Source organism: Lottia gigantea (assembly GCF_000327385.1).
Source record: "Lottia gigantea unplaced genomic scaffold LOTGIsca_81, whole genome shotgun sequence".
Lineage (NCBI taxonomy): Eukaryota > Metazoa > Mollusca > Gastropoda > Lottiidae > Lottia > Lottia gigantea.
In genome coordinates, this window is record NW_008710694.1 from 496,733 (window position 1) to 509,245 (window position 12,513).

The 12,513-nt window shown below is 29.5% G+C and overlaps 1 protein-coding gene across 1 annotated transcript in view; it reads right to left on the minus strand.

Annotated features, from left to right (window-relative positions):
* Positions 1–12,513, minus strand: part of LOTGIDRAFT_81536 (hypothetical protein) — a gene marked incomplete at both ends in the record, with an annotated part of 46,522 nt that overhangs the window by 15,582 nt on the left and 18,427 nt on the right. The window contains one exon of the mRNA XM_009067252.1: positions 10,008–10,121. Within this exon, the coding sequence (XP_009065500.1) occupies positions 10,008–10,121 (114 nt within the window). The remainder of the gene's footprint in view (positions 1–10,007; positions 10,122–12,513) is intronic.

Sequence of the window (12,513 nt, forward strand, 5' to 3'; positions counted from 1 at the left end):
GGTGGGTTAACAAATAGAATTAAAATCAAATAGAATTGAAATAAATTCAAAATGAAATGAAATGTAATTGAAATGTAATTGAAATGTAATTGATATGATATGAAATGTAATTGAAATGATATGAAATGTAATTGAAATGATATGAAATGTAATTGAAATGACTATGAAATGTAATTGAAATGATATGAAATGTAATTGAAATGATATGAAATGTAATTGATATGATATGAAATGTAATTGAAATGATATGAAATGTAATTTAAATGATATGAAATGTAATTGAAATGATATGGAATGTAATTGAAATGATATGAAATGTAATTGAAATGATATGGAATGTAATTGAAATGATATGAAATGTAATTGAAATGAAATGGAATTAAATAAGATAAATAGTATTTACTTTGTAAAGCGGTTCCATTGATATACCATTGTACAGTTGGTTTAGGAATGCCTGTAGCCTGGCAATGAAATAGAGCAACATCACCTGGCTTTATAACCTGATCTTTTGGAGGTTCCACAAAATGGGGTTTGGCTGAAATCACAAGCAAAAATATATAAGCATTACAGTAATAATTCTTCAATGGCATATTAGAAGCACAAGTATAAGATAAATTATATTCCTGATGACGGTATGAGAAGATAATAAATATTTTAGAAGTATCCATCCATGATATTGTCTTATTTATTAAAGTAATACATAAAGCAGGTGAAATGAATTTCAAGAGCATATCTGAGGGAGCAATCTTATCATCATTTGGAAGGGAATGTCTGCTCACATTGTCAATATATTTTTTTCCTTGTCTCCTAAAATAGCCCATTAGTGAGGATCAAGATCTCATACAATAGTTTCTTTCTTCATAGTCTTCTGGCTATTACTACTACTTAAAATATGTTACAAGCTATCTGTCATTATCTTTCTATAATTTAAAGTGTTTCAACTAGCTTTAAAGATGGGTTCCCTTATTTTCATTTATGAAAATGAAAATGCTAATACTTATATGAATAGAAAGTAAACGTGTTCTAATGACTTGGAAAATACCAGTTTGTCTCACATGTCCATAATTAATTCATAATTAGCTAAATTAGAAGAGAATTACCAACAGAATTCCAATGAGTGACAGATCAAGAAAGGTCAAAAAGTCTTTTTTGTTTATCCAGACTGTACAAACATGAACATTTATGATTGGTTAAAAGTTATATTATTATATGCAATAAGAACATAATGATAAGATCAAGAATACATGATAATTCATTAAAAACACCAATTAATCAAATAGTTTGCTTAATTTACACTAAAAAAACAAGGAAACCCATCTTTAACCCTTTCAACCCTAGACTAATTATGCAATATATACCCCAGCGTTACCTAGTGACCTCAAACAATGTTAACGTCAGACGCTTTAACTTACATTATTTGAAGTTCAGGGTATATGATGTTTTATTTAATTTACACTCAGTGTTCAAAGGATTAAAGAAAGTATGTTTTTTTTTTAATGGATTTAAGGGTTTAATCAATAACTTGTTGTAAACAATTTGTTTACCACTAAGCATTTTTTACCGAAAGGACCACAGCTTTACAAAACAGATTATTATTATTATCATTATTATTAACATTATCTATTTAATAATCAATCTACCAACCTTCTACATTGAAAAAAATCATACGAGTAGACACAATAGAACTTCCATCTGTTTGAGCATAACATTCATATTCACCACCATCATTCATTGTTACATTTTTAATAACTAGTTCATTCTGATAATAACTAGATTTAGAGTTGTAATCATTTCTTCTTGATTCATTCAGTCTTCTAAATGACACGAATGGTGTTGGGCTGAAACATAATACAGACATTAATTCTTGTTGCTGTCGTATCCTTTATGGTGGCTGGTTCAACTTCAACTTTGAAGATGAAGCACATGTCGATTTACTTGTACCTATATAATAGTGGTCATTTTAAATTTTAAGCATATTAATTGAATAGCCTAAGTTGTGACAAATCACATTCACCAATAGAGAGGTGTGTGAAAAATTTATTCAATGATTTATTCAGAGCTTACAGAGCAATTTTCTATACTTATCAGCAGATTCTTCATCAGAAATTTGTGCAAAATGTTTGCAGTTGTCATTTTTAATGTAAAGTATTAAAACAGAAAAAAAATAGAAATTTGGTGTCACATGGTTTTATAAAAACTTACTATAAGATAAACCAAATGATATACTGATATATAAAAACTTACTTTCCACTGAAGATACATTTTAGTCTAAATTCTTCTCCAAGTAAAGCTATTTGGTTGGTTCTTGAAGCCCACATTAAGTTATTATTAAATGTCTCTGATTTCGCTGAAAAAATACCATTAGAATTTTATAACATAGAGTCGTCTGACTGTGGTATAAATAAGAATATTGGCAATACTCTTAGCATGATCTAACGAAGAATCAACAACCAAATCAACAACACAGAATCATCCAATTTGAACCAATCCAACTACCTACTATTACGACTACCAACAACTACCTAGTTTGCTATATCAGCATCCGCTGAAAGTCAACGTTAACTTGTCATCTACCAACCAACCAATACTCTTAGTATATTGTCTTATGTACAATGGATATCTCATAACCCAATAACTAGTAAGCCATATATGATGAATGTTTGTAAAAATTATGAACTGTTTGATTATGGGTTATTAGGTTGAGTTGTTGATGAGATTCACCCATCTGTTAAAGGGACAGTTGCCCCTAGTTTTTTTGACTTATAACACTTTAGTCTCAGAAATAGAGATTTTTTAGCTAAGCTAATCAGTAATAGTATTCACAGTTCACTGTTGAAATTTGAGCCTTCAAATCCATTTGTGTCCAGAATTATCTGCGTTCGCATGTTAAAATGATGACTCATTTTAAGATACTCTGTGACATACAGACATATATAGAAATAGAGAGTAAAATTCCTAGTTTGAAGTATTTTTAAGGAATTTGCAATTTTCATACATTTCTACTACTTCTAAAGACTATTAATGTATCTTCAAGACTAAAATCAACAACCCCAAATACTGCATCCGTTCCTTTAACAGTCAAAATATAAACAAAAATTATTTTGCGGAACAATGGGATATATGTGTATACATGTTTCAGATAGCACACTTTCCCCTTCAAGAAACCTTACTGTAACAAATATTACATTACCTGTTCTGTCCGCAACAGTAATAGTATATGCGGCAGCCATATTTGTTAATCTAGCAGGCACATTTATAGCTAAACACATATACTTCCAGCCTGGTACAGCATCCTCCAACTGTACATTCACAAAATACAAATTACCTACAATCATATATCATATATGCATAGAAAATTAGTAGCAAGTTTCATTTCAAAACATATATGATAATTACACTCAGTAATTAATTCAGATAAAGTTTAATAATTTCTAATACTAGTTGAAAATTCCTAAGTCACATTCAGAGAAGATTTAAAAGACAGCTTGATTATAAACTATCATTTATTGTTTACCACAAATTCTTGTTAATATTCTTGCCCATTTTGCCCAATTTTAGTCTCCAAATAAAGGGGATATTGGTGAGTTGAGAAAAGAATAATCTTAAAAGACTGACAAAAACTAGTTACTATGTTGTTTAAGAGATCAAAAATTGGCCAGAGATCTGAACCTGAGTGAAATTATAATAAAATGATATATATACATCATGTATTTATCAGAATAAGTTATAGTGACATCACGTATTTATCAGAATAAGTTATAGTGACATCACGTATTTATCAGAATAAGTTATAGTGACATCATGTATTTATCAGAATAAGTTATAGTGACATCATGTATTTATCAGAATAAGTTATAGTGACATCATGTATTTATCAGAATAAGTTATAGTGACATCATGTATTTATCAGAATAAGTTATAGTGACATCATGTATTTATCAGAATAAGTTATAGTGACATCATGTATTTATCAGAATAAGTTATAGTGAATTGTGATTAAACTATCAATGATAGAGTGTTACATTTGAGGACAGATAATTACGTATTTCATAATCAATTTCATATTACCAATATTGAACAAAACAATGACCCATTTGAAAAATCCTAGAAATTTAGAAATAGATTTACCTTCATAGTCCAAAGTGATTCTATCAGTGAAATTCAATTCCTTTCTCTGACCATTTTCATGCTGCATTATCCATTGTATCTCTGCAGGGGGAGTTGAATTACCTTTATTACAATCTAATTTTAACGATTGACCTGTTAAAAACATAAACAAAGCTTAGAATGAGTTTCTGATTCAAAAAACCTCTGCATTTGCTTGTTGATAATGTCTATAGCTACAGAAATATTAAAAGAGAATGTGTAGTTCTCAGAATATGGTATTGTACAGAGTCTATTGTCTTGAGATCGTATAGGCTAAAATGCAGAGTAACTACATTTTCTGTTTTAATATTACTATATCAAACTACAAACAAAGTGAACTCACTTTTTTTCAAAATCTTTTGCTATTAGATTTAATCATGTCAACTTGAAAAAGACAATTCTTACCCAAAGTTACTCTGAGAATGAGGTCTTTATAGTAATTTCTCATTTTGGCTTCTCGTAGCATTATATAGTCACTAACTACTGGTCCATATCTACATTGATAACGCCCTTCATCAGAAGATTCAGGGTTATTAATGATAAGAGTTCCATTTCCTTGTATTATTCTATTGTAGTAAAATCCATAATCCACTTTTACACCATCCTTATACCAGACAACATCACTGCAAAGAAAATTGAACAAAACTACTTTGCAGGTCCAAAACTAATTACAAAAATTGGAACTAAAACTTACAGGGGAATTACACAAACAGATAAAAGATAAAAATCTCAGCTAACAGTCAGGTGTGAGTGTAGGTATGTAGGCCAATTTTATATAATGAGCTGGTGGTTTTCTAGACATCTTATGTGTATCAGGGAAACCGATGGCATTGATTTTCATCATTCCAATTTTCTGATAGACATCTGTCTTTCTTACAATTTCATTAGAACTTTACGTCACAATGACAAAGAGTGAAATCTTAGACATTATTAATGACATCACAGTGTAAATGACTTAAAGGTACATTCCACTTTATTGAGAAAAGTTTTCATTATCAAAAACGTCGTAAATTATACCTGAAATTATTTCTATATGTAGTATGCTATTTATATCTATGTATCTAATTGATCAAATTGAAGTTGTTTTAAAAGGGTTAATTAAACACGGAATGTACTAATTGGGTACTAATTGAATTAGGCAGTTTGACCTAGTTTTGGCTCAATATTATTAGTTGAAACCTTTAGAATATGTAGGAGACATATTTATCTACAATTAGGCATTTATTTTACTCATATCTGACAGTAGTTTTCTAACAGCTTCCAAAAAAGATAAACTTTCAAAGTTTTAGCAATCTTACGTAATGATTTTAAATATTTTGGAATCAATGGCTGGATTTTTTACATTAAAACTTTCATATATTTTAAAGGATACATTTCTCACATTTTGTTATATAGTTTTTGGACCTTCAAAAAAAAACGAAAGGGCAAAACCAAAATTAATCATATAACACGCCAACACGAAACTGAATGAAAAATATGATAAACTTTGTACCAACCTGAATTTGGGATTAGAAGTGTTACAATACAGTTTGACTTGGTTTCCAAGTTTCCAATATTCATTTCTTTTAGACTGGGAAACTATCTTTGGAGGATCCCAGCTTAGTTCTATAAAAACAAAATATTTGTTGATTAATCAAAAATATTACTTTAACCAAGGAGGTGTACAGGGGAGGACCACCCATATACAAGACTGGACACTGTCTGAAATCTCACTCAGAGTTAGGTAATGTCTTACGTTTCTATAAGGTTATGATACTGCAATCTCTAATCCAGAGTTAGTTGAGTTACATGCAGCATTAGAGCAGTGGACATATCTCTCATATATTCCATCGACGTCAAATAAGTCTGAGATTATAAAAGTCCCAGTCAACAATCAACAGAACTCATCTGTCAATTTACCCAAACAACATTCTGGTTTAACAAATGTTTTAGGCTTTATAAACAATCTTTCAATGCAAACTTCTAAAAGAAATTCAAACACTTCTTTCATATAAATATGTTAACATCAGAACCTCACATGTTTTTGATTAAAACAACAAACTGCTTTTTTTGTAAAAAGTTTTTATTATCAAAAGTGGTGTAAATTATACCGGAAAATATTTAAAGTATGCTATTTATATCTTTGTATCTTTTTGATCAACTGAATTTGTTTTAAAAGGGTTATTTCAAAATGGGGAGTACTAATTGTTAATTAAGCATTTTGACCTAGTTTTGGTGTTTAGCTTTATATTGGCTCAATATTATTATTTGAAACCTTTTGAATGGTCAACCTAATATCAAGAATAAGAGAAAATGTGATAATATTTGAAGAGTTACCTGAATCAGGTTCTGAACAGTTGATTCTAGTTTCATTATTATAGAATTCAGCATTACAACCACCACAATAGTTAGCTCTGTAATAATACAAATATATTATAGTAATATCAACAAGGACTGACATCCATATAGACAATCATAAAGCAGACTATCAATATTATGAAGTTTTTGATGACGTCACAAATTATGCCTTATCACGTAAGGTCCTTCAAACATCAAACATTTAGATTTGTGGAATTACAGGAACCACAGATGGCTGATTGAAAATTTGAATGGTGCAAATTGATGAAAACTTTTTTACAATTCCTTTAATATAATGAAACTAAATAGGCCTAGTATCATAAACATTTTCTCAAGCCTGAAAATAGCATTAAGAAAAGTAATAAATATAAATATATACATACTTGCAGTAAGCATAGGGATAATCTGGACATTTGTTAACTTCACAAGGATCTTTCAAACAGGCATAAATCTGTACACCTGGTGGACATGGACCTGAAAAATAATAATAGTATTTAAACATTAAAAGACAATTAAGATGTAGAGGGATATGCCTTGAAGACAGGGGTCAGAGTTGGGGAACAGAAGTTCTTCCCAATAATTGTGTTTAGGGCTGGGCGATATACCGTTATCACCATAAATACCAGTATAGGAATTTATACGGTTAGTAATTAAAAATACTGAAATATCATCATATCCTGATATATGGTAGTTTATATCATTATATATCGTCATATCCTGATTTATGGTAGTTTATATCATTATATATCGTCATATCCTGATTAATGGTAGTTTATATCATAATATATCATCATATCCTGATTAATGGTAGTTTATATCATGATATATCGTCATATCCTGATTAATGGTAGTTTATATCATGATATATCGTCATATCCTGATTTATGGTAGTTTATATCATGATATATCGTCATATCCTGATATATGGTAGTTTATATCATGATATATCATCATATCCTGATTTATGGTAGTTTATATCATGATATATCGTCATATCCTGATTAATGGTAGTTTATATCATTATATGTCATCATATCCTGATTTATGGTAGTTTATATCATTATATATCATCATATCCTGATTAATGGTAGTTTATATCATGATATATCATCATATCCTGATTTATGGTAGTTTATATCATGATACATCGTCATATCCTGATTTATGGTAGTTTATATAATGATATATCATCATATCCTGATATATGGTAGTTTATATCATGATATATCGTCATATCCTCATATATGGTAGTTTATATCATGATATATCGTCATATCCTGATATATGGTAGTTTATATCATGATATATCGTCATATCCTGATATATGGTAGTTTATATCATGATATATCATCATATCCTGATTAATGGTAGTTTATATCATGATATATCATCATATCCTGATATATGGTAGTTTATATCATGATATATCGTCATATCCTCATTTATGGTAGTTTATATCATGATATATCGTCATATCCTGATATATGGTAGTTTATATCATGATATATCGTCATATCCTGATATATGGTAGTTTATATCATGATATATCGTCATATCCTGATATACGGTAGTTTATATCATGATATATCGTCATATCCTGATATAGGGTAGTTTATATCATGATATATCATCATATCCTGATTAATGGTAGTTTATATCATGATATATCATCATATCCTGATTTATGGTAGTTTATATCATGATATATCGTCATATCCTCATTTATGGTAGTTTATATCATGATATATCGTCATATCCTGATATATGGTAGTTTATATCATGATATATCGTCATATCCTGATTTATGGTAGTTTATATCATGATATATCATCATATCCTGATATATGGTAGTTTATATCATGATATATCGTCATATCCTGATATATGGTAGTTTATATCATGATATATCGTCATATCCTGATATATGGTAGTTTATATCATGATATATCGTCATATCCTGATTAATGGTAGTTTATATCATGATATATCGTCATATCCTGATATATGGTAGTTTATATCATGATATATCGTCATATCCTGATATATGGTAGTTTATATCATGATATATCATCATATCCTGATATATGGTAGTTTATATCATGATATATCGTCATATCCTGATATATGGTAGTTTATATCATGATATATCGTCATATCCTGATATATGGTAGTTTATATCATGATATATTGTCATATCCTGATATATGGTAGTTTATATCATGATATATCGTCATATCCTCATTTATGGTAGTTTATATCATGATATATCGTCATATCCTGATTAATGGTAGTTTATATCATGATATGTCGTCATATTTTTGTTCAGATTATCTGAAGTTCCTTAATATCTTATAACTATGGAATACAATACAAATGTAGAGACACTATCTCTCTCTCTCGCCTAAAACAAAAGAAGCAAGAACCTACCTGTAGTATTTTTTGTAGTACAGTTTGGCAGACCATCATAGTAAGGAGCAGACTCTCGTTGGCCGTACTGATTTAAACAATAACAAGCCTTTCGTGACGTGTCCTGTACATCTACATCACAATCAATATTAGTAGGTTGACCATTATCATCACAAATAGGTAGAAACATTGAGGTTAGATTGACACTTCTTGTAGCAGTTAGTATCATGTCACGAGCATTCAATGCTCCAAATGATTTGGATCCATTCAGAAAGCTTACCACTTCAACTGTTAATTCATGAACTCTTTGACAATCAGTTTTATTGAAGTCTAAAAATAAACATTAAAACAAACTTTTTCAATCTACTTTTGTTCATAAAATTAATTGAAATGAAATGATATCAGGTTTTCGTCGTACTGTTCTACACCTGTTTGGGCTAATCAGGACAGTTAAAATAAAATAAGAAACCATTTTAAGTATATCATATCACCTTCATTGTGGTTTTGAAGATGCCTCATAATTTTACTTTTTTTAAAATTGCACAATTTAAAGATATTCAATGAAGATATACAGGCCTACATGATATTTATAATAATTATTATACACAAGCATATAAACAGTTCTTACCATCACCAATCTGATCACAAAGTGGCCCTGTTCGACCATCAGGACAGGAGCATAGCTTTCCACTGATGATATCTCCTACACATTTACCTCCATTCATAGTACATGGGTCTATTTGGAATGAGTTGCATAGGCGAACTAAAAATTACACAAGGCATTCAAAATTACCCTCTATTTCTCAAAAAACTTATTATCAAAATTTCATAATGAATGAAAAAAAAAACCCAAAAGACAGAAAAAAAATCAATCAAAATATTCTTTGCACTAGGTAGGATATGTTTTCTCTCACACACCTGATATCACTTTTCATTATGAAATACTTCCTCTTTTATGATTGATATACTTCCTCATATCAGTTCATTAACTTCTACCAATATATTGCTTAATTGGTTTTTCAGATTTTGTGTTTCGTTTTGTCATTTCAGTTGTGAGTGCTCTGTTTTTCATTTCAACATGTTAACATCAAAATAGATAAAGTAATCAATAGACTGACCTTCACAACGTTTTCCATAATATCCAGGGGGGCAATTACATGTATAATAACTGGCAATACCATAATAATAATCTTGACAAGATCCACCATTTTGACAAGGTGACGATTCACAGGCTGTACCATTCAATGCTGAAAAAAAATATGAATGAATGAATGAATGAATGAATGAATGAATGAATGAATGAATGAATGAATGAATGAATGAATGAATGAATGAATAAATATCATAAATTAAATAGAAAATAAATACAGAGAATAACTAATAAATCATTAAACGAATGAAAATTAAAAAATAAATAAAAAATATCACTAAAATGAATGAATGAATGAATGAAATGAAAAAAATAAAAATTTAAGAATAATTAGAATATAAATAAAGATCTAATTAAAATTAAAAAAATTAAATTCACCTGCACAATTTGGAGGGGTAGAATACCCAATTGAACTATCTGGTCTAAAGCCATATTTATCTACACAATAATAGTTGCGAGAACTTGGATTATAGATATTAAACTCTGTCATCAGTCCACTGTAATCTCCTTCACTAGTACAATCTGGAATCTGGAACCAGGAGGAGTTCAAAGCATTGAATATAGAGGTGATAGGAACAGATAATTGTGATGGAGCTTGTTGCCGACCTTCTAGTATATCTAAGATATATTTTCCAAGACGTTTTCTTCGTGGACATATTCTATATGTTGATTCTATAAAAAAGAACAAAAAATAATGTTACAAAATTCTATTTTTCATTTGCAAAAACGATGACCTTTTCTCTGACCAAAGTAACAAGTTTTTGAATTTTGTCATCATTAATGACAAATGGAATAGTAATCTTCAAAATAGTACTGTTAATCTTAGAATGTCTTTGTGTTGATAAAATGAGACTTTTGCAGTTGAAATTTCTAGGAGGGAAATGTGTTTCTTTTCAATATAAAGTTACAAAAAATTATATTTCTATCAATGCAAAGATATTGTTAGATAAACAGTAGTCTACTATTTTGAGGCTGATATTTCAATTCTCTTATAGAAAAAATTCAAAAACAATTTGCTTTGCTCAGACAATTAAAACTCCATATATCACATTGTAAGACCATAATAACTCTAGTCACTTTTTAACCAAGCAACATTAAATTCAAACTTGATATCATACTATTAGTAAGAACATCATATGATTCCAGCAAGCTACAGAGACAAATTGTCTTACCATAGTCATTGACCTCACATAAAACACCTTCTCTATAGTATGGACAGCTACACAAATTTCCCATTTCAACTTCTCCAGTACAATTACCATCTCCACATGGATCTTCAGAGAAATAATCACACACATTCACTGAAAGTAAAAGTCACAATATTGTTGCTATTGTATATTATACATGTATATACTTTCTCAGTTCACCTGATGATAGCAAGGTAAATGGTCGAAAGTTTGTGTATAATAAATCCAGGCCTGGTATTGCCGAAACAATCTAAGCACTAGGACGTCCTAAAAACAGTTAGAGATTAAAACCCTATGAAGTCCTAGTGCTAAGATTGTTTTGAGAATACGAGGCCTGTAGTAGACCATTGTATTTTGTTCCTTATTTACCCCTAAACATATCTTTATTAGTCCTGAAATGATATTTCATTGAAGAGGTTATGTATGATATGTATATGTAAGTATGCACAATATGCGTAGTGTATTGTGGCGTTGTATATCGATATTAATTGCTGATACCTGTCATTCCATAATAAATGGGCATTTTTTATATGCAATCACAAATTTTGACTTGATCAAAGTTACATAGTTATAAATTATTGAATATTAAATTCTATCCCATTACCCCATATTGCGATACATATCATGACCATATATACATATCGTATCATGGCCTTATTGGCGATACCCAGCACTAATCTAATATATTATAATTTAATTGCTGGGAATGTCACATTGTAGATACAGTACTCAGTAATATGTACATACCATTACACTGTTCACCATAATATCCTGAATCACAGATACAATACGCACTACCAAAACTACTAGGATAACATGTACCATGGTCACAATTTAACGTATCACAAGTTTTTTGATTAACTGAAAAAATACACAGGGATTGTTAGGAGTTTTTCTGTTTTTTTTATGTGTATCAGGGACAATCATATTATCAATCTATCAATAATATCATTCAAATTTTCAGCCAAACCTCTGTGGGTATTGCAATAAAAGAAAAAATCAAAACTGGTTTATAACCTATTAAATTCTATGTGGTAAATTTTGATTGTTACTGTTTGTTTTTTAAGAATCTGTCCCCATTTTATATTAATAACAATTATCATTTTAAAATCTAATAACATAATAGCTTTAAAAAAATGTCCGAAGCAGCTCACCACATTGTTCATCAAAACTAGTCGTCATTCTGTTGATCTGGGACATTAAAGCAGATGGACAATCGGAAGCGGTAAAGTTATGGTGCTCTACACACATCATGGTTTCATTCAACATCCTGTAACAGACAGTAGT